The sequence below is a fragment of the Mytilus galloprovincialis genome, chromosome 11 (assembly GCF_965363235.1).
Source record: "Mytilus galloprovincialis chromosome 11, xbMytGall1.hap1.1, whole genome shotgun sequence".
In the NCBI taxonomy this organism is placed as follows: Eukaryota; Metazoa; Mollusca; class Bivalvia; order Mytilida; family Mytilidae; genus Mytilus; species Mytilus galloprovincialis.
This window is the reverse complement of record NC_134848.1, coordinates 4,637,221-4,662,051: the sequence shown is the minus strand read 5'-3', so window position 1 is coordinate 4,662,051 and position 24,831 is coordinate 4,637,221. Positions and strand designations below refer to the sequence as shown.

Genomic DNA, 24,831 nt, shown 5'->3' with positions numbered 1-24,831 from the left:
CCTTTATGTTTTTTTTCATTTCTAGTTCACCTGGCCCACAGGCCCACAGCTGTTGTCGTCCAGCGTACACCATTTATCGTCCGTCGTTGTTGTCCGTCGTCGTCTGTTAACATTTACAACGATCATCTCCTCTGAAACAATGTGCCTAAGTTAACCAAACTTGGTCATAATCATCATGTGGTATCTAGTTTAAAATAAAGTCAGGACAACCTTGTCTGCCAACTAAGAATGTCGACATAGCTAAAATAGAAAATATGAAACTACATGCAAGTTTTGTCTATTATTTTGAAAACTATTATATATAGAGAAAATCTGATTGGAGCAAAACTGTTCAGAAGGTTGAGCTCTACCATTTGTATATATGTCAAAACTGTCAGAAGACTTTTTATAGAAGTTATTGCTCTTAAATGACAAATTTTACCATTTTTTCATGTTTGCCTACTATCTTGAAAATCATAATAGATAAAAGAGAAAATTTAAATAGCAAAAATGATTAGCAAAACAAGTTCTACAAATAAATCTGCATTGTCGAAATCGTCTGTCGACTCCTTATTAGAGTTTTTGCCCTTTGGTGATGATGTTAACCAATTTTTGGCGTTTTTGCCTTTCATCTTTAAAAATGATAAAAGATAGATAGAAACTTAAATAAGCGAAAAAATGATAAACAAGACATGATCTACAATTAAGACAATTTGGAGGAAATCGTCCGACAACTCCTTATTGGAGTTATAGCCCTTTAATGACGATTTTTCATTGTTTGTTAACTTCTCCAAAAATCTTCTCTTCTCAAACTACTGTGCCAACTTTTACCAAAAGTGGGAATACAGAAAATAATGGTAATAGAAATACATCTCAAGTATTTTGTTTGTCATTTCTGTGTGCGTACAAACCCTCATTTTATTCCTGTGGCATTGGCCTGGTGTGTTTTCGCTGCTTTAAGACAGAGTACATTCTATCAGAGTATCTAGTTAAACAAATGTGTCCGGTGACCAGTCCAACCAATCAAGATGGCTGCCATGGCTAAAAATAGAACATGGGGGTAAAATGCAGTTTTTGGGTTATATCTCAAAAATCAAAGCATTTAGATCAAATCTGACACGGGGTACAATTGTTAATCAGGTCAAGATCTATCTGCCCTTAAATTGTCAGATGATTCGGACAACCCGTTGTTAGGTTGCTGTCCCTGAAATTGTAATTTTAAGGAAATTTTGCGGTTTTTGGTTATTATCTTGAATATTATTATAGATAGAGATAAACTATAAACAGCAATAATGTACAGCAAAGTACGACCTAAAAATAAGCAAGGAGTAATTGCCCTTAATAGTCATTTTTTAACAATTTTCATAAAATTTGTAAATTTTTACTAACTTTTTTCCACTGACACTGTAACTACTGGGCTTAGTGTATTATAGATAGAGACAATTGTAAGCAGCAAGAATGTTCAGTAAAGTGAGATCTACAAACACATCACCATCACCAATACCCATTTTCGTCATGAATCCATCTGTGTCCTTTGTTTTATATTCACATAGACCAAGGTGAGCGAAACAGGCTCTTTAGAGCCTCTAGTTTATACAGTTATCGATCTTTAAAATTCTTTTTAATGTAAATAAAATCTTTAAAATTTTTACCATTTCGGAGGAAGTAGTGGGGTCTGGATATATTCCTCAATGTCGATAGACTGCTCTCCATCTTCTTATAAACAGCCACGCCCAGTCAGAATTGGGACATATCTTATGTGTAAAGTTAATGCCACATACTGCATGCTAATAATCCTTGGAATAACTCTATGATGTCCTTAGGTGACCTATTGCGGGACTTAATGTTTGTCCCGTTTAAAACAAAAGTATAAATATAATACCGAACTCCAAGGTAAATTGAAAGAGAGGTGTCCATAAAAATTGACCAAATCAAACGTGCTCATTTAATAGTAGATTTACAGATATACCCTCATTTAATAGTAGATCAACAGATATACTCTCATTTTTCAGTGGCAGTTAATTTGTTTTCCTTCATCCTGGTTGATTCTTTAGTACAGGACCTACCTACTGTATTTATTGTCAATTCGTTCTCATCTTGGACATGCATGGACTATTTGCCACTGGACAATAAGCAAATATACCATACAATTCCCTCTTTAGCGGAGTTTTTTTTTTTATTAGATAGCTTCGTCACACTTTTTATTAGTAAAGCAACATATTTTCTATATATAGAATCATGGTATATCTTTTCCATTTCGTTATACTCAAAAGAAAAACCAGACATAAATAATACCGGAATAATGGGGTGACACATATTAAGGTGTAGGACTAATGGGGATGTCGGAATATCGGGCCGACCTCTGATTAACCCCTTTTTCAAATTCAATGAACAGTGTGCTTCAAATATGTTTGCTAACAGTTCTTGTTTGATGTTTGTTAACATTGTACACTCTATTGATACATGCTTCTTGTTTCCCTGTCATCTTAATATCAAGTTTGCTTTGTCAATATGTGGTACTGTATTAGTTTCATGCTGCTTCAGGTGAAGCCTATATTATCTTTGTCAATATGTGGTACTGCATTATTACCATGCTGCTTCAGGTGAAGCCTATATTATCTTTGTCAATATGTGGTACTGTATTAGACCATGCTGCTTCAGATGAAGCCTATATTATCAGACGAGAAATCATTATATCTATAGCTGGAAAACATACTCAAATAAACCTGATTTTAATCCACATCAGCGTGTTGCTTTTAGCTCGTGAAAAATTTCATTATCTTTTAACTAGTCGTATCTCTACACCATACAAATGTGGTCCAGTCCTAAATAATGGACCAAAGGTATTAACGTATGTAATGAATGCATCGGCAATAGAGATTAGTCAGACAAAACCAAACAAAACCATTTCAAAGCAACAGAAAACAAAAATAAAAAAAATATGTAGTTCAGTAATTGTCTTGTCTATCATTTTCCTGATCATCTAACAACTTAGTATTATAACAGTGTGATTGTAATTTATGTCATGTTTTATGTATTTACAGGAACATTTATGAAGTTGTTACATTGTGTACTTTATAGTTCAGTCATAATTTAAATCACTTTCGATAATGATCTTCTGGAAATGTAGATGCTTCTGAAATACATCTTTGTGCATTCATTAGTTACATGTAACAGTCAGTGTTGACACTCCTATTCTAAATAAATCATCCAGTGTTGATTTGTTTTATTCCACACTATACCAGGTTATTTTTATTATAACCACCTTGTGATTACTGGAAATCTTATATTAAATGAAATATTCTATATTTTTGTAGGATTATCAGATAGGACGGCTCCATTGTTTAAAATTCGTCTGCAGAAAAATTATTCAAATATCATTACCAGTGTAAAGCATGATATAATAGTAGATCATTTGATATCATGTGCGGTGTTGACAATTGGTGACTGTCAAAAGATAAATGCGTGTCCATCACAAGAGCAAAAGAATAGACAGTTAATGGACATGCTTTTGCATGGAAATGAAAATGGATTTACCGAATTTCTCAATGCTCTACGAAATGACTCTGTATATGCAGATCTAGCAAATAGAATAGCATCCACAGAAATTACAAGCACAGATAGATCAAACATTCAGAGTTGTTACAATACATATAAAAGGAAATATGGACTGAATGTACAAGAGACAACAACCTTGCTGCCCAAAAAACCTAAAGAGAATTAGAGACGAACAATTGTTCAGGGAAATATCCTTTTGGGTAAAACTGTTGTTCATGTTTACTATACAATATGGGTTTTGCCCATTTTTTTATTGCCATACAATGACCTCTAGATGCTTACATTAACTCAATTTGTTTTTTTTTGGTTCATAGTTGTCTCATTGACCATCATACCACATCTTTAATTTGTCTTGCACTTCAATAATGCAATATAGGTAAAACTGGTCAATTATAAAGCCAGTGATTTTGTTACGTCAAATTGATAAACACGTTTTATTAATTTGTTTCACTGACGCAATGCTTATTTTTTGAAATTTTCGCTGTACCTGTAGAAATATTTCAACTAACGAGATATTTGATTCTTATTTGTACTGACATATTTTTCTAGGCGCTCATGAATACCGATTGCTCCCTTTTCAACAGATAAGTCTTAGGATACATTTATTTTTCAAGGTTTTCAAATTTGCATTGTTCTTGCAAGTTTTCATCAAATATACTTACAATAATATATTGTTATCGCATATATGACAGATACAAATGTTTGTCAAGTTTAGAAGCTTCGCTATTGGTAAGTCATTTTAAATGGAATCGCTTTTGGTAAATTGATGCATTTGGTATGCAGCTGTAGAAGTTTTAGCAGGTCTCATTTCCATCAGTTTAAAACAAATCAGTTATGGTATGGTAATTATATTTGGTATGCAGTTGTAATTACATTTATAAATCTAATTTGAATGGTTGCATGTTGATAAGTTTGTCCCCCACCCCTCCCTCCCCTCCCTTTCATGGACCAGTGTGTATGGAATTCGTCAGTTTATGAGGAACCAATCGTGGTATAACATCAATAATGTTGCTTTGCAGTTGTATACAAAAATTGTCACTTCTCATGTCCTTGGAGATTTGTTTTTTACTCTTGAGTACATTGACTTTGAACGTTTTGCAAAATTAAAACATTAAAGTGTTGAGTTTAATTTAATTTTGCATTATTGCACGAAGATCCGACACAGGTGAGGCTTATTATCTTTGTGTAAACAGTTCATATATGTTCAATAGTTAACTTGTGTATCTATTAAACAAAACCGTTTTATGTAATTTGTGTTTACAAAAGCACGACTTAATTATACACTTAACATGAATAACAGTCATTTGAGTCTTAAATACATTTTACCCATAATTTTGTTTTACGTCGTAAGTCTTAGTTTTAAATGTAGGTGTGTTTTCCAGTATTTAATTTCTTTTAAACTTGGTTAAAATCAAACTGATCAATTTATTACGTTTGCAAGAAAATACTTGAGATCTCTTTTTATTTTTTTTATTTTTTTACCTTGAGTGCTTGTGTGTCTCATAAGTCTTTATAAGCTTGGTTCTGATTTTTTTATGTGATTGTACTTGTGTGTCTCATAAGTCTTTATAAGCTTGGTTCTGATTTTTTTTATGTGATTTTACTTGTGTGTCTCATAAGTCTTTATAAGCTTGGTTCTGATTTTTTTATGTGATTGTACTTGTGTGTCTCATAAGTCTTTATAAGCTTGGTTCTGATTTTTTTTATGTGATTTTACTTGTGTGTCTCATAAGTCTTTATAAGCTTGGTTCTGATTTTGTTTATGTGATTGTACTTGTGTGTCTCATAAGTCTTTATAAGCTTGGTTCTGATTTTTTTTATGTGATTGTACTTGTGTGTCTCATAAGTCTTTATAAGCTTGGTTCTGATTTTTTTTATGTGATTGTACTTGTAAATATTTAGTTTTGTGTAAGATCAACATGTGACACTTTAATTAAATAAAATTTTCTGATCTTTATCTATCTTTTCATTTGAGTCTTAAATGTCACAATGCACACTGACATGGCTAACGTAAGTGAAAAGTAAAATCACAAAAATACTGAACTTAGAGGAAAATCAATTCGGAAAGTCCGTAATCACATGGCAAAATCAAATAACAAAACGTATCAAAAACGAATGGACAAGAACTGTCACATTCCTGACTTGGTACAGGCATTTTCAAATGTAGAAATTGGTGGATTAAACCTGGTGCCATAGCGCTTACCCTCTCACTTTGATGACAGTTTCATCAAATTCCGTTATATTTACAATGATGCGTTAACTAAACAGACATAATAAATAAAATAGTCAAAATATGGTCACAGCAGTCATCATCGTGTAACAGTTTTAAAAGGAACAATTTAACAGAACACAAAAACATCTATCTACAAACACATTCATTGATTTGAGAGTCTGACGTTAGAAAATTTTATACGTCACATATATTTGTCGTTCAATGTACATTCCATCAATTTTAGAATTTCACATAGGCAATGTTAGCATACAGGGTTAAAAAATCAAAAGTATGTAAGAATAAATTTCAGAAATAGACCGAGATTTAAATAGTCCCAAAGTTATATAGAATTTATAAGAATCCACAAATAGTTAATTCCACTACGCGATTAAATAATTTTGACGTTTGTGGTTCAACATATGTTGTAATTCATAATAGAAATATATCATAATGACATAAAATAGAACAATATCATACTGACGGGATCTTTAAAGTACAGAGTCACGTTATAAGAACCAAAGAAATACAAAAAGTCGCATATACAAAAATACACTACCAAAAAATGAAAGACAAAACAAACACATTGATGGGATGTACCGAGCCAAGTTAAACCGATATCACATAAAACAATCCAACAGTAAAAGTAATATAAATTATAGAACAAAGACAAATGAAAGAACACTAAAACACGTTGTTAAGATGATAAACAACATCAGTACGCAGAATCTATACATCAAGACCATCATGTATTATTTGTGAAATTGATACGGAATATTTATCAGCAAGGACTTGGTACCTTCCGATGAACTTTTTTAGAAAAAAAGAAGAGATGTTCTTTTACATATATCTGGTTCATCAACTTTCTACTCAGACACTAATGACGTTTAGCAAAGTCTGAGTAGGAGCTGCAAGCTCTTAAATATTGAATAAGTTGGGAATATATATATCCAATATGCAGGTGAAGTTAGTATATTGCTACTAAGGTGAGGGAAATTTATAATTTCAAAATTAAAATCGTCTCGTTTGTCATAGATTATGGGACTGTGTAAGTCAAATTCGAGATATAAGTCTAAAAATGAGGCAGAGGAAGCCGTGTCTGGTGTTTCTTTAATTCTAGTTATAGGGGATATATTAATGGAACCTAATCAGAAAGGTTTGGATTGTTTATGGAACGAACATCATCAATATATCTGAAAGTGAAACTAAATAATCTGGCTTCTTTGATGCTCTTGTTTTGACAAGTGTCTGGAGGATTCATATGAAAATAAGAAGAGGTCGGCAAGAAGAGGCGGACAGTTAGTTCCCAATAGGAATGCCGACAAATATGTTGTCGATAAGAAACTACAGCATACTGACCACTTGTTCTTCTGTGTAGCATGCTTTACCTTTTTGTTTGTCACTATCAACGAAATAAGCCTGATGAAATCCCAAAGTAATATATTTATAGCGTATGCTACCATTTTTATGTTGAAAGGTATTGTGGATTAGTGATATACACATACCTTTAGATGACTTGTAAGTATTCCTCCATCTTAGATTTTGAACAATAGCAGATATTAATTGGTCTAGATCATTAATGTAATTTCCAAATTTTGAGAGGAGTATGCAATGCATCTGTAAGACTTTAAATGTTGTGAAACATATTCTTGTTTAGTCATATTTACGACTGTTTTTTTTCTTTAAAAACACAATATTTTTGTTAGAGTCATTTGTTTTCAACTTTGCCAAACAAGGATAGATAACTCAAAAAGTAGGGGAGATAACTCAGATAAAGTAATTTTATAATAGAAAATGTTGTGAATGTACTTAATTTACTATGTAGGAAGAAAACAAGTCAGATGACCACCTTTTTTTCTTATCTGAATGCATGTTATGACAGTTATTTTCTAAATCTTCTCACATCACTCCAAGTGCTCCAAGAAAACCTCTTTCTAAATAATAAACATCTGTTTTATCAGCGATCAAAGACGGCCTGCAAAGTTATTGTGAAACTGCCAATTCTAGAGGTGGCGTGAATCAGATGTGGATACTAAACAATCCAAAGATCTTTTATACTACATACAATATAAACAAATTTCCTCTTGCAAAAGTATTAAAATATTTGACTTTTCTACACTTACACAAGTATTCCCCAATTCAATTAAAAGACATTTGAAAGAGTTGGTATTACTTTGATTAATAAAAAAGAATGGCCAACGTAGATACAAGTATCTTGTCTAAGGGAGGGATAAATCCTACTTTGTAAAGGATCACTTTGATTCAAACAAAAAATTCTCTGAAACTGGCATTATCAAGATATTTATATTTTTGAAAAAATTATGATAAAAACTTAATATTGACAGATTATTCAGTTGGGAGACTGATTTTGTATCCTAAGATTATTTTAAATTCTAGAAAGATATGCCTCTTTTTTAATGATTGGTGGAGATGCAGGACTGCATGATGATTTACAACAAAACTTATTACGAAAAACAAATATGACGGACATGAATATTTCGGCAATTTCTATCTAAATATGCATAAGGAAAAGTGATATCGGGTCAGTGACTGTATATGTCATAGAAATATACAGTCAACGCATTTTGACTGCTCAAGTAGAACGAGTGCAGTATAAAAGACAATAACAAACTAGTAGAATAAGACAATGTGTGACATTCTTGTCCTTGTGTCTTTGTCAAATTGTTTAATTGTAAAAACTTAGTAATATGTGTTTTGTGGGAAACTTATTTTTTATTTAAAAATTGGTTTCAAGAAGAAACATATTTAGATATCATTGATTTTAAGAAAGGTAATTTATATGTTAATTCAGAATCGGTGCTCTTCCATTACATGAAGAATTGAAAATGCTAAATACTCAAAAAATCGTATTGTACAGCTGATAAAGTTTAGGATGAGCGTCATTTTTCAATCGAATGCTCACTTCATTATAATTTGAGGGAGGAATTCTTTCGCCATATTTCTAGCACATATCAGAACTTTAAAACGTTAGACAATTATGATTAATTTCGAAGTGAACACAAGAAAACTTTACTATTATAGAGAAAAAAAATGAGGATCATATCGTTAGTTCTTTTGAATAATGTAGAACATATCTGGATACTGACTGTTAATTGATATTAATACGTATTTTTTTTTTATATTTTGTCTTAGCTCCGATTGTGACTGAGGCTTATAAAATATAAATATAATTATATCATATTAGTATTGTAATGTCTTAATGTTGACACAATCATTAGACCGCCGCTTCGAAAAAGTGGGGGTATACTGTTTTATCTCTGTCTGTCCGTCCGTCCAACCGTCCATCCGTCAGTTCGCCGCCCGTCCCATAACTATTTTCGTTGCATCTTTTTCATGAACTACATTACAAGGATTTCTGAAAGGTTTATTGAAGTCAGTTATATCGTGTGATGCTTTTTCAAACTCATTACTCATTACATGACAGCCAAGTTGAAAACTTTTGTCACATTTTTCTCAGGTACTACAATACCATGATTTCTGATATTTAACTTCAATAAGTCAGTTATACTGTGTAATGCTTTTTCAGATTCACAACTCAAAAACTTTCTATCTACCGAAATCTTTGGGCAGGGTATCATCAGTAGCTCGCGCCATCAATGCTTGTTGTTGATTTACATAGATCCTTTAATTTGAAAAATGAAATATTATTTTCTGTTTTATTCTATATACAGATTTCGAATTGAGAATTAACATTGAAAGTATACGAACTACCTTATTATATATATGTATTATATATACGGAGTTATTTCTTAAAATATGTTATTACAAATATAAACGTAATAATACAGACAGACACATTTTATTTTACCCTGATATCCTGATATTTGACTTGATAAGTGTCGGAATTATAGGTTGTCGGAGTATTGGGCTGTCGGAGCAATGGGTTGTCGGACTATTGGGTTGTCAGACTAATTGGTTGTCGGACCAATAGGCTGTCGGACTAATGGGCTGTCGGAATAATGGCGTGTTACCAAAAAAAACAAAGTTCCGATGATAGTAAGACCCTTATTACTATACACATCCTTGATTCATGACAGTGATATATGCATTATAAACTGTATACAGAAATATACAAGATATTGACTTCTAAATTAACTTAATGTTACCTCAGTTACTGACTCCATGTTGACATTATTGTGTAATGTTAGTGTTAAATGAGATAGGTGTTGAAATTCTTCGTCGAATAACTGAATTTGGTGTGTCGATATCTACTGATCCTCCACATGCCCCGGGCAAATCCAGAGGCGCTAACCGGGCATTCTTTTGCATCTGACCGAGAAGACTTTCAGAAGGACTGTATAGACGAATCTTTAATTGTTTTAGAACCTTCATCAGACCCGAGTCTTGCATGGAGATGGACACTGATATACTTAAGTACTGGTACATTGTATTAACGATTTCACTACGAGGAATATCATCATCTTCAGAATGTGAGAGACAAGCAAATCCGCCAGACGACATATCCAGACAGACTTAGTCAATGATGCAAATAATATTCTTGTTTACTTGTAGCCAGACTGGTATATATATATATATAAGCAGACTGGTGGACGTGTAGGACATGAAGGCAAACTGTTAGAAACGTAATCTGGCGGGTAAACATGTATATCGACTTGTAAACACGGAGACAGACTGACGGACACATAGAGACCGCGGTTAAAACGTAGTGACTTGTGGACATAGTCAGACTGTTGAAAATCATATGGACAGACTAGGGGGCTATAAGAAAGACTTGTGAAAGTAAAAACAGACTAGTGGATAATTGAAAAACTGGTGAACATGTAGACAGACTTGTGCAAATGTAAATTGACAGAAAATATTTGTCAGCCTAAAAATCTAATTCTAACTCTATTGGGTTTGATTTTCAGACTTACATTAGACATTATTTTATTAAACCAATCATGGGCCCTTGTCAGGCAAGATACATAAACATCATGCAGTGATTATATAAACATTAGTGAAATACACAATATTATAAGTAATACACAAATAATAAATTGATAACATGAGCAATGTAGGATATAATTACATGTATATGAATACGAAATCTATATTCTTGGGGGGGGGGGGGGGGTATTATGTTGTAGGGCAAGCTAGGGTAACAGTTATCAAAGCCCCCCCCCCCCTTTTTTAACGAATTTTTTTTATTAATTTTCATTTTGTCGGATTAGAAATGTTCTATGATCTCATTTATGATTTAAGTATAAACTAAAGGACACTTTTTTACTTGGTTGTGCTATTATAATGGATTTAGTATTACCATTTTTTTCAGTTAAGAACAAAAATGAAAATAATGGATTATTTAAGGTTTTCTCATTAAAATATTCAACATAATGATTCTTTATTTGCAAAACAAACAAAAAACAATTTTGATTATTGCAAATACATAGACTTACATCACTAAACAAACATATTATTAATGAAAAATTGTAAGGTTAAATTAAGTGTAATATTTCCAAAATAAATTCAACATCATGTCAGCTCATCGGGTCAATTTTATTAGCCGGATATCGTTGCCTTTACCAATTATTTCACACCACATTTTACACTAGTTTAACAAATAATTCATACTTTTTATACTGATTCTGAAGCGTTGTCTATGTGGTTTATTTATTATAAAAGTTGTAGGTCACTGGGTCATTATCAAACACTACAGGAAATTAAACAATGTATAAATTTGTCTTTGGTATACACGTCTATATACTATACTGACTAATATAAGTTCAGCAGCGCATATTTTAATATATTTCAACAAATAAACAATACATATTGTCTGTGTGTGTGTTACAAGTATGCAAGTGATCTAATTATTACAGGAAATAAATGGAACCATAATGCGTGATTTTCTTTACTTGAAAATGGAAAAACTTGACAGAAATTAAGATAGATTTGACTTGAATGTATCTGTTGTTTTACCTTTTTTGTAAAGCAGTATATTTTGAATTTGTTAATAGTATAGAATTGTTCATTAATCTAATCAAGAACCCATAAAGGGCATCATTTTACAACACAATATGTTAGTATACAAGTATATATAATGCGACGTAGGTAAAGATTTTTCTTTATAAAATATTGTCATTTCCAATTTTAATGAAAACACATTATGTGGTCAAGAGGATAGCGTTGAAAAACTAAAAAAATGTTTGCACTTCGCCATTTTTTAAGTGAAATGGTCAGTTTCATTTGGCCTTATTAACATTTTTTAGTCGAGCGTCACTGATGAGTCTTTTGTAGACGAAATACCCGTCTGTCGTGAATGTAAAATTTCAATCCTGGTATTTATGATGAGTTTATTTACCATATTTACAAATATCTTTCTATTAAATATACCAACCGAGCTATACACTAGCTGTTGGCGCTTTTAATCTTGGTTGCAGTATTGAAAATAAATTGTAAAAATGAAACAATGTTACTTTTCTTAAAAGAGGATTTACGTATTCAGCTTCTTTTTTTAAAGTGAATGGCAATATATTTGTATTTTTTTTAAACAAATACATGACAGGGTGCTGCCTGAACTAAAGTGAGGGGTATCTCCAGTCAGTTATTCCCTTTATGGTATATAATCAATAAAAAAAAATCCCACAAACGGGGGACCCGCCCCCCCCCGCCCCCCCCCCCCCCCCAAAAAAAATTGGATCCGCCTATATCAACCGAGCTATACACTTGCTGTTGGCGATTTTAATCTTGGTGTTATTTAACATTTGCAGCTATTGAGAATAAATTGTAAAAATGAAACAATATTACTTTTCTTAAAAGAGGATTTACGTATTCAGCTTCGTTTTTAGAGTGAATGGCAATATATATATATATATATATATATATATTTTTATATATTTTTTAACAAATACAGGACATGGTGCTGCCTGACCTAAAGTGGGGGGTCTCTCAAGTCAGTGAATCCTTATATAGTATATAATCAATAAAAAAAATCCCACGAAAGGGGGACCCCCCCCCCCCCAACTGGATCCGCCTATACCAACCGAGCTAAACACTTGCTGTCGGCGCTTTTAATCTAAAGCTATTGAAAATAAATTGTAAAAATGATACAATATAACTTTTCTTAAAAGAGGGTTTATTAAGTATTTAGCTTCGTTTTTAGAGTGAATGGCAATATATTTTTTTTCTTTTAACAAATACATGACAGGGTGCTGACTGACCTAATGTGAGTGGGGGTCTTTCAAGTCAGTGATTCCCTATATAGTATATAATCACTAAAAAAATCCCACGAGAGGGGGACACGCCCCCCCCCCCCCCCCCCTTTACTGGATCCGCCTATACCAACCGAACTATACACTAGCTGTTGGTGCTTTTAATCTTGGTGTTATTTAACATTTGCAGCTATTGAAAATAAGTAAAAGAGACAACGACTCGAAAACAAGCAGACGATAGACGAAGGCAATTGGGTCTTCAACGCAAAATACGGATATAACAGAAAATGTTCTATAATTGCCGATCCGACACATGTATTGTAACTATCCATGCACCCATCGATTCAATCGAAAAACTCGACGTACGACCTTCGACAATAAACCAACACATGCGAAATGTATATACGTAACAATTTATAAAATGTCCCGATGTGACAAAATGTGAAACAATAGCCTAGAGTATGTAAAAACAAGAACAAAACAAAAAACAAAATTTGATAGAAAGCAACCAATGCATCCCTGAAAAATAACTTTCAATTCAGAAACTCAAATGTATTACGATCTTAGAAATCTTAGAATTCATGGCTATAAAGCTGAAGAGAAATGTTTAAGCATACTGAGCACTATGAGGTTTTGATTTTTTATAAGTATCAACTGCAATTTCAAGCTTATTTTATGACCTCACTTTCATCGAAGGGTATATTAATGTATCGCCTACAGGTTCGTTCGTCTACCCGTTCGTCTGTTCGTCAAGCTATAGATTGGTTTGTCTGGCTATCACCTCGTACAGTGTTTGAGTTGCAACTGAAACATTTTAAGTCAAATATCCTCAAAATTCAAGGTAGTTGGATACATTTTATTATAAATGCAGAGAGAGATCATGGTTTGTCCTGCAACCTCTTCCGACATTTTTTTAACTATAAATTTATAGTTTTAATTAATATTTCAGAGGTTGCCTGAACATACAATTGAGATGTTCATGCATGTATTCCTATATATGCATCTTGATTTTTGTCAAATATTCTTAAATGCCAGGAAGTTGAACCTTAACAATTATGTATATAACCAGCATCTATAGAGCTACTCCTACATTTTTTTAAGTAACGACCTTGATATCTTGTAGGATGCAGAGGCGTATCAAGGAAAGCGGTAGCAGGTGGGCCTCCCCCCTTTTTTTGTTATTGATTATAAAGAGAAGCACTGAAACATGACTGGCACAGGCCCCCTTTTCGGCAGTACTGAGACCCACTTTTGAAAATTTCTAGTTCCGCAACTGGGATGTTTATACGCATAATAGTGATGTGCAAGTCCATATTTAGTCTTAGATACATGATTTGTTTTATTAGTTGTTGGTGGCTTTGAACTAGCTGTCAGTTAACTGCGAGTACTTTGAGATATGTTCCTATAGTGTCTTTTTGTTGGGGGATGAACAAGTACCCGGCCACGTCCACTTGTAGTTTTGTCATCTGATGAGTTAAGCCATTTTCAAACGATTTTAATAGTTCGTTCTTATGTTGTTCTGTTATACTATTGTCCCATGTTAAGTGCATGGGGTTGGGATCCCGCTAACAGGTTTAACCCCGCCACATAATATAAGAATGTGCCTGTCCCAAGTCAGGAGCCTGTAATTCAGTGGTTGTCGTTTGTTTATGTGTTACATACTAGTATATTTTTTTTCGTTCAATGTTTTATATAAATAGGGCCGTTAGTTTTCTCTTTTGAATGGTTTTACATTGTCATTTCGTGGCCTTGTATAGCTGACTATGCGGTATTGGCCTATCTTATTGTTGAAGCCCGTAGGGTAACCTATAATTATTAATTTCTGTGTCATTTTGGTCTCTAGTGGAGAGTTGTCTCGTTGGCATTCATACCACATCTTCTTTTATATATATATATATAGGATATTTTTTTCAAATATACATTCATATACATTATAACTAATAATTGGACTAAATCAACTATGGCTGGGGTATTTAAACGTGTCTTATAGACACACATAATTTACGTTTTACTTCTGTATTGCTTTTTGCTAAATGAAATGTATGCAAACCTATGTTGTTGTATGCAGTGGTGTCACAAGGGGGATGGGGAGGGATCTTCTGCATGCATATGTAGTTCCTAAAATTTTATACTATATTCATTTAAATCTGAATTACCCGGCATAGTTTTCTCGTTTGAATTGTTTTACATTGTCTTATCGGGGCCTTTTATAGCCGACTATGCGGTATGGGCTTTGCTCATTGTTGAAGGCCGTACGGTGACCTATAGTTGTTAATATTTGTGTCATTTTGGTCTTTTGTGGATAGTTGTCTCATTGGTAATTATGCCACATCACCTTTTTTATGTAGTCTTTCTAAAACATTCGATGAACATGTTTTCATTTTCGCCAATACATTATTTTTTTTCATTCGCCCAAATTTTAGATACATGGCGTAAACACACACTAGTTAATTAATAAAAAAAAACACACTTCTTTCTGCTATTTGCACCCGCCTTGTTCGCCATGGGACATGACTGTGTGATAATCATATATAGGCGGTATGATATAACTTATAATTTTTTGTGAACGGGATGACGATCGGAATTCATTTTTGTTAACTTCGGAAATTAGTACATACATGTACATGTAAAAAAAAAGTTCTTATTTATAATCGTGTCAAAAATATCGCTCTAATATATATTTTGACAACCTGGCAGTCAGCACTGTTCTTCTTTATATTTCTTAAATGTACCACCCTACGCGACATGCGTTGCGGTAGACATAAAACTTTTTCATGGGCGTCCGAACGTGTCCGTGTTTCTGTCCAGCCACCTCTCATGTAAAATTCTTGTCAATTGTGAATCAAACTTATATATATCAGAGATGAATCGTCACAAATGGCTCGGACCAGTATTGAATTTTAACATTTTTTAAAATATTTGATCTCTCTTTTGCACCGATTATTATTACTATTATCATCATTATTATTACAAACCTATACTGTTCGCTATTTATATACACATGTTATAAATTGTCATAATAATTGTTGTTCCTTGCAAATAGGCTGCTGTTGTTTTCTTCTGGCGCAGAAATAACCGGTGTGTGTGTGTGTGGGGGGGGGGGGGGTCCAGTCTGTTGGGCTTGTAGAGAGAAAACTCAAGTGAAATTGGTAAATGGCTATCGCAGTTTTGCGGTGACCATTCCTTCCCCCATGAAATCGAGGATTGCTTCACGTTTGACATTATGTCTGACGCTCGAAGCCGTCATCCATGCATTCTAAGATGTTGTACTTGTATATGCTGAACTTCAAGTTAGCCATCTCATTGCTGGTCGGCTGCACGCGTTGAAAACTGTAAGAATAACGGTGCAGTTTTTCATGGATGTAAACAGAGTGCTTTTATCTTAATTTTACTGATATGTTTTTAAACAGTTATACCATTGGCATTGTCCCACGTTAGGGCGATGGTTGGGATCCCGCTAACATGTTTAACCCCGAAACATTATGTAATGTGCCTGTCCCAAGTCAGGAGCTTGTTATTCAATGGTTGTCGTTTGTATATGTGTTTCATATTTGTTTTTCGTTCATTTATTGTACAAAAATTAAGCCGTTCGTTTTCTCTTTTGAATTTTTTTACATCGTCAGATAGGGACCTTTTTTAAGCTGATTATGATGTATCGACTTTGCTCATTGTCGAAGGCCAAATGGTGACCCATAGTTGTTAATTTCTGTGTCATTTTTGTCTTTTGTGGGGAGTTGTTTCATTGGCAACCATACCACATCTAAATTCTTTTTTATAATCCTGCTCGGAAGCCTACTTTCACCTCCTCTTGAGTATGTTACAACAGTTATATACATGTTATGATTGACAATTTATAACTTATGTACTGGCTAACGGAAGAGATTTATAATGATCAAAACGACCCTGTAAGTAACATGTACACAAACAACGCAAATCAAACACAAATTCGGCAAAAAAGAAATAAAAAAAAATCAGCGCAAAAGAAATGCAGATCAGACCTGTGCAAATGATGAGTAATCAATGATAGCGTTAAATTAGAATTTGAATGTTATGGTCCCATATCATGGTTTAAAAGAATTAGGGACCAAAAACTGGCCATAATAAGCAAAACAACGTTTTTCTGGTTTCCGGACAATAACTTGTGTAAAAGTGTATTGATATCTATAAAATTATACTACAAATATTTGCACTACGGAGGGAGGGTTGGGTTTTATTTTGTTGGTTATAGCTCAAACCGTTCAGGAGTAAAGTGCAAACAAGAATGTAAACACAATACACGGATGTCCAACTCGCACTATCATTATCTATTTTCAGTAGATAGTGAAATTGGGGCCAAAACTCTAATTTGGCATTAAAATTAGAAATATCATATTATAGGGAAAATGTGTACTTAGTTTCGAGTTGATTGGACTTCAACTTCATAAAAAAACTACCTTGACCAAAAACTTTAACCTAAAGCGGGACAGACGGACGACGAACAGACGAATGGACGCACAAAGCAGAAAACATAATGCCCCTCTGCTAGCGTTGGTGAAGAATACAAATGGGTATTTTTAATGATTTTCGGAATATCAGTATACTAGTAATAATATTTATAATTTAAAGCACAAGATTCATAAGACCCAGAGGCCCCCTCCCCATTTTTGTGGGAACAAAATGGTTGATTGTATAGGGAATCACTGAATCATGACTGGAGCGCCCCCTTTTATAGGTCAGTCGACGGGCCCCTCCTTATGAAAAATTATGCATGGATCCGCCACTGAGGTTTCATTCCACAAAAGAAAGGTTGGGTCGATTTAGGGGTTAAGGATATATTGCTTAAAATTGTTATAATAATAGAGGCCAAAACAAGACTTTTTGAATACTTTGTAAAACCTAGATAGTTATTAATCAAAGAAACAAAAACCCTTTACTTCTCCGAAATCATTCCAACTGAAAATGTCAGTTTAGTTGTATACATAGAGATGAACGCGTTACGGACATAATTTTGCATTTACTAATCAATACATGTTGAGTTGTACAATTCATATTTCACTAACTGTTTTTCAATTTTCACTGAAGTTATATAAATATATATTTTTCAGTTCGTGTTCCTAAATTCATGTCTTTAATGTGTAAAGATGTTTAGTAACTTTTTATCACAGTAGTATTGTCAGTTAAAATATTTTGGTTAATCTTTGGTGATGTATTTTTTTCCCTTAAGTTAAAGGTATATAGAGTAATGATCTCTTTTTAAACCGTCTAAAATATATTATAAGCTTATATTACACATTCACCTTTTAAATAATTTCAATACATCAGTTTTATTTAAAATTAAAGATAATTCTTCTTCTGAACACCCCCCCCCCCTTTTTTTTCTTTTTTTTATATGTTGTATCGAAAAGAAAGAATCTGAATCAGAATTTACATCTATTTTTATCTGTGATCATGTTTCATTGAACGCAGCTGTGTACCTAGTTGCATGGGGTTGACATAAATGACATGTTAATTTGAAGTTATGCAGTTACTGATAAGTTTCCTTGACAGTTTTACCGGATAATTTAAGAGTGTTCAGACTGGAGCGTTGTCAATGTGCACAACTTGTGTTTTTAAATGATAAAATTTCAATAGCAAGGTCAACATTCCAAAACTGAATGATTACCTTTGGAAGACAAAACAAAAGTTTAGTCGGAAGAATAGCCTGCTACAATATTGTACAGATGCTCGAAAAGCATCTTTAACTGTTGTTTTTGGGAGAGGAGTCGTCAAAATTATAAAAGAGGATGTGTCAAATTCAGAGGCGGATTTAGAGGGGACCAGGAAGCCCCCCCCCCCGGGTTTCTGGGGGAAGTTTGGTTGATTATATAGGGAATCACTGAAGCATGACCAGAGCGGACCACCCCCCCCCCCCCTATCTTAGGCAGTCAGTGTGCCCCCACGTATAACATTTCTGGATCCGTTAGTTAAATTCCCTATTCTCATACTATATATTTTTCTTATCATGGAACTTAATGCATTAATTCCCAGGGGAAGGCTATAGGGATAGCTTGAATAGGTCTTTCAAGCTTCATTAATATATGAAAAGGGTGGGAAATTTAAAACGGTCAGGGTTATTTCTAATTAAGTGTCTGATGCTAGTAGTATTTATCGTGTTGCGGTTAAAACCACATTAAAATTTTGTAAATGTGTCAGATGTTTCCGGCATTATTTGTAAATTTGCACCCATTTAACATCAGAAATAGACTGTAGGAATTTGCAAGTGTCGATAAGCTTTGTTTTAAAAATGTTTTAAGAGGGAATGGCAATGTAGCGCAAATCAGATTATTATATAGGTGTAGGTCTCCATTTTGGTATATAAATATCTGGAAATATACATGGACATATATATCATGTTTAAACAAAAATATACATTAGAAAAGGGACAGGTTATAAGCAGATCCGGGTGGGTGGGGTTAGGGGGGGCGACGTCGCCCCCCATTTCCTGAAGAAAAGGGTTGATTATATAGAAAATCACTGAAGCATGACTAGAGCGGCCCCCCCCCCTTTAGGTCAGTCATTGCCCCAAACCCCTAATGAAAAGTTCTGGATCGCCACTGCAGGTATATGGAGTCTTAATGGCTGACATCTACCTCCAAATAAATGAACAAATTAAATTCAAGATTAAACGGCCTTTTGGGAATAACTTTTTTGAAATGCCTATTTATTTTGATATTTATAAACATCATACAATAATATTTCAATAAAATCTTACTCGCAATGGGGATTCCTTGAAAATAAAGAGAAATTGTCTTTCAAATGACAGCACGCAGAACATGTATCTATATACATGTATGTTACTGTACGGCTTCGTTATCGATCCGTAGCATACCACATCGTCTTGGTTACATGTATATGCATAATTGTGTAAATTATGTTTGCATTTTAACCCGTTTGGGTATTATGGTTTGCAAAAAGATTATCAGCTAATTAAACTACTTATTTGGGTTTTTTGGGCCGCTAATTTGGGCTTAAATTTTATTTAAAAATTACCAACTTGACTGCCAAAAAAAATCTAAATATGTATATATTATAGTCCAGGCATGTTTCATATTAAAGAATTCCCATAATCGAGTTCTGATCAATATTAAAGTCAAACATTACATCGAGTAAGAAAAGAGAAGATAAATGTTTAAGTATCGAGTTAACGAAGTAGGTTCACATTGTCGATCAGACTCAATCAACACTGATCGATGAAGCCACCAGAAGATTGATTTGACTCGTTCAACGAAAATTTTCGGGTGTCTATCTTGCTTGACACTGATTCCAATTTCTATGCGATAACCTTTGAAAGTCAATAAAATTCGAATAGGGATCAAGAAGTAGAATCCATGCACTAGATATTCGTCGGGAAATGTTAGTATATATAGAGAGAGATCAAGAAAGGTCATCATACAAATATTTGAGGTAAACGGACAGAAAGTCACAAGACAAAAGTCACAAGACAGAAAGTGAAAATTTGATAGGACAAACTAACAGTCACACTTACAATCAGTCACGCCGTTGCCGAGGAGGCATTAATTTTTAACCTTGTCTGTTCGTACGTATACGTAAAAATGTACTAATCTTATCGGGGCCTTTTATAGCTGACTAGGCGGTATGGACTTTGCTCATTGTTGAAGGTCGCATGATGACATAAAGTTGTTAATGTCTGTGTCATTTTGGTCTCTTGTGGACAGTTGTCTCATTGGCAATCAAACCACATCTTCTTTTTTATAAATACGTCCGTATGTTCAAAAAAATGTATCCGTTCTTTAACTTTAGTTTGCCTTAACCAAATGTAAGAATCTCACACACAATGCTTATCACCACATAACACATATCAAGTTTGAATTTTGGTCTCAATAATTTTCACCGTTCCAGAGTTATGCCTTTTACAAATATGCAAAATTGCTGAATATTTCGTTTCCTGTCTCTAACTCAAATTTGCCTCAACCAAATGTTATGAAGTTTAAAAATGCTTACTGCCACAAAAACTCACATCAGGAACACACTTTTAATGTTCTTGATTTATGAGCCTTTATAACGTCTTATGCAAGCGGGGGGATTATCTGCATATGGCCCATGCACACATTCCCTATTATGATTTTTAATTAAGTGTTTTCTTTTTCAAAGAAAACGAAAAAGAAAACTAATCTCAGAACTAAATTGTGACTATTTTGCCAAGTGACTTTTTGTCCGTGACTTTTTGTCTAGTGACTTTCTTTCCTACATATTTTAATGGTCAGTACTTGATAAGCTTGACTTTTACTTGATAAATAAATTTATCTCTATTTTGTGCATTTTTCTTTTGATCTTTTTTTGTGATAATTTTCATATCATGCTTCTCGCTTGAGATGGAAAAATTATCGCTAGAAACTAAGGAGGCCACGTGGCGTTGCTAACGAAATTGACATGAAATTGACAACGTCGTCATAGGTAAAATAGCGATAAACAGATTATCATTGGTCATCTCAACTCGATTGCTTTTCTCACTTTCGCTGTACCAGCTCAAGCGAGAAAATCAATCTCGTTGAGATGATCAACGATAATCTATAAATATACGACGCTTGGAGCTCAATGCCATTAATCTGCGTTTTATCTGTTTTCTAGATTTATTCGAACAATACTTCTTGATCACTGGCTGACTACTGCCACCATTAATAAATCCAAACCTGACCTATATTCGACTCTACCAAACTCGATCGCCTTTTGATTCCTATACTTAACCATGCACATGCACGAGTACAAATGATCGCTACAAGACTCTATGAAAGATATCCACATAGATAGGAAGATGTGGTATGAGTGCCAATGAGACAACTCTGCATCCAAGTCACAATTTATAAAAGTAAACCATTATAGGTCAAGGTACGGTCTTTAACACGGGGCCTATGGTCACACCCAACAACAAGATATAAAGGTCGATAAAAAATTACTGGTGTAAAACCATTCAAACGGGAAAAACCAACGGTCCAGGTCTGATCTATATATAAAAAAAAAAGATAAACGAGAAACACTCTTTCGATCGAGGTATAATATATATCTGTTATTAGGGGCTGAAGGGTCCTGCCAGTCCATTCCATTATTCAAAATATTCATTTCATTATTTAAAATTGGCTATTTTTCAATGTTCACGCGTAATTCGATATTTAAGTCCTTGGTTACTCCTGTAATATCCGTTGCAGAACATATTGACTATATACCTTTTGTTCCTCTTTTAATAAGCTTTCGATTGAGGTATAATATATATCTGTAATTAGGGGCTGAAGGGTCATAGCAGTCCGTTCCATAATTCAAAATATCCATTTCATTATTCAAAATGGGCTAACATGTTTAACCCCGTCACATTATTTATGTACATGTATGTGTCTGTCCCAAGTCAGGAGCCTGTAATTTAGTGGTTGTCGTTTGTTTATGTGTTACATATTTGTTTTTCGTTCAGTATTTTACATAAATAAGGCCGTTAGTTTTCTCGTTTGAATTGTTTTACAATGTCTTATCGGGGCCTTAAATAGCTGACTATGCGGTATGGGCTTTGCTCATTGTTGAAGGCCGTACGGTGACCTACAGTTGTTAATGTCTGTGTCATTTTGGTCTTTTGTGGATATTTTTCTCATTGGCAATCATACCACATCTTCTTTTTTATATTTCCTCATTTTTACGCATGTTGTTGCATTTAGGTCCTCCGTAAACCCTCTTATGGTCATTGTGAATCAAAATATAGCTATAGTGTCACAGTCAAATTTTTTTTATATTTATTTCACTATTCACCGCTTCGATTTGAATAATGAAACATAAACCATTTCATTATTCATCATTCATTTTTTAATATTGAATAGTGAATAGTGAACTATGAATAATGGACGTACTTCAGCGCGGTTCATATATATATATGATATGGGTAGGCCCAACTGAATTGAATACTAACTTTTTTGCAATCTTTATAATGTTCATGTCGTGTTTTTGATACTTTTCGTATTTCATCGAGCACCCATAATATTTCGTAATTGAAGGATGGCTAAAATATAGAAATAAGAAATATATTGTTTATTTTCAAATACCACAAATATCTGCCAAAGACCAAACGACGGTAAATTAAACAAACAAGTTGATAGACGGCCTTCAACAATGAGCAAAAGCCATAAAATGTAATAAATTTTTAGACAATTCAAATGAAGATCACCAACAGCCTTCGGTATGTTATGATAAAACATGATAAGACAGAAAGCAAAAAATCAGGTCCCTGAAAATTTGATTTTACCCTGAACACAGATTTTCATTTTACATGTGACAGAATCACGTTGTTTCATACTTCGTGCTTAAGAAAATAGACACATGCATGGCCATGAGGCGGATTTAGAGGTTTTTTTTAAGTTGGCAGCCCCCCCCCCCCCAATTTTTGGTAAAACAAAAATGGTTGGTCAAACAGGGAATTGCCGCGGCATGATTGCAGCGTACCCCTCTTCGGCAGTCAGTGATCATCCCCCTTATGAACATTTCTAAATCCGCCACTGCATGCATGGCAAATCAGAAAATAAAAGTCAGGAATAAAAGACCAGTTTAAAAATCTTTGTTTTCTACTAACACTGTCTATATTTTAAAAAGAATATTTAAGATAACATCTTATTTGAAAACTATTTACTAGTAGGTTTGTTTGAAATTGGTGAGAGAAAACAATGTTGCAGGGAGAATAAAGATTTTCATTGAACTTTATATTTCACTCTAAGTCATAAGCCCTGATTTTACACATAATTTACAGTTTTATCTCAGCATGTTATCAGTAATCTGTTACATATATAAACTTTGTGGTCACACTTTCTCTATGGTTCACTAATTGTAACCAGATGTATGTTGACTAAGTAAACCTCAATGTTAAACTGTTTTTATCAGAAATTGTTTTATATAATTGGTATGTCCCTGTCCTTCCACAGGTTTCATTGTATTTTCTGCTCTCTCTGGTCAAAAATATGATGATTTTGAAAAAAAATCTGGGACTATTAGACCCCGTTTACACTGACAAATAAGATCGATCTTATCGAACGCGGCCCTTGTCTTTTTAAGATCGATTCAAATAAAGATCGATTCAGTTTCGTTGCCAGTGTAAACAGGGTCTTATACTAATAGTATAATAGTCCAGATAACATTTATAATAAGAAAAAAATACAAGATTGATAATGAAAAAACGAATATTTATTTTCTTTTCCTTGTATTTCTTAATCTAATTTAATTTAATAAAATGTATGGAAAAAAAAATCTAGATAAATTTCTCATTAACTTAATGACTTCCTATTTTTTAAAACTATTGTTGAAGTGAATTCAGGAAAAAACAAAGATGTACCATAAACAATTATTCCAGCATCGACAAAGGATCTGATATATATATATATTTTCGTGCGTAAAAATTAACTCTTAAGTAGGCACGAGGTATGCATTGCCCTGCCTGTCTAGTTTGTTTAAATGATCAAACAAACTTTCAATTCCAAGTGTAATACGTAGCTGTAATTAATAGAAAACAAAAACTAACAGATCTTGGAAAAAGGGGGAGGGCTAAACAAAAATATTGTCCTTGATCTATGGATTCATTTTTTATTTATTTTAAATTTTAGATATTGATTGAACTTAAACATACTTTGGAGTAAAGTAGTTTTGACATTTTAGCTACCATTTATTTTACTTAAACTGCGGAGTCCTTGGGACTTTTCTGCGTGACAATTTCTTTTTGGCTTACGGTAATTCATCTTCTTGAATATTTTGTTTTCTTGGGAAAAAAGTTCTCCCTTGATGTCTTTAGCAAAGGTTTTAGGTCCAAAGTTGCATTCACTTTCTCCTGATTATAATTTTGATAGACACCCTTGACCCTAAACAAGAAAATCTGGAATAGGTGCAAAATGAAGACTTGCTGACAAGAAACCTGTATTT

At 33.5% G+C, this 24,831-nt stretch overlaps 1 protein-coding gene and 1 long non-coding RNA gene across 2 annotated transcripts in view; both read left to right on the top strand.

Annotated features, from left to right (window-relative positions):
- LOC143051965 (uncharacterized) overlaps positions 1-5,492 on the top strand; it is a 61,004-nt gene extending 55,512 nt beyond the window's left edge. The window contains exon 13 of the mRNA XM_076224943.1: positions 3,297-5,492. Within this exon, the coding sequence (XP_076081058.1) occupies positions 3,297-3,703 (407 nt within the window). The 3' untranslated portion in view covers positions 3,704-5,492. The remainder of the gene's footprint in view (positions 1-3,296) is intronic.
- Positions 1-24,831, top strand: part of LOC143051559 (uncharacterized) — a 428,761-nt gene that overhangs the window by 117,780 nt on the left and 286,150 nt on the right. The gene's annotated exons all lie outside the window — the stretch shown is intronic.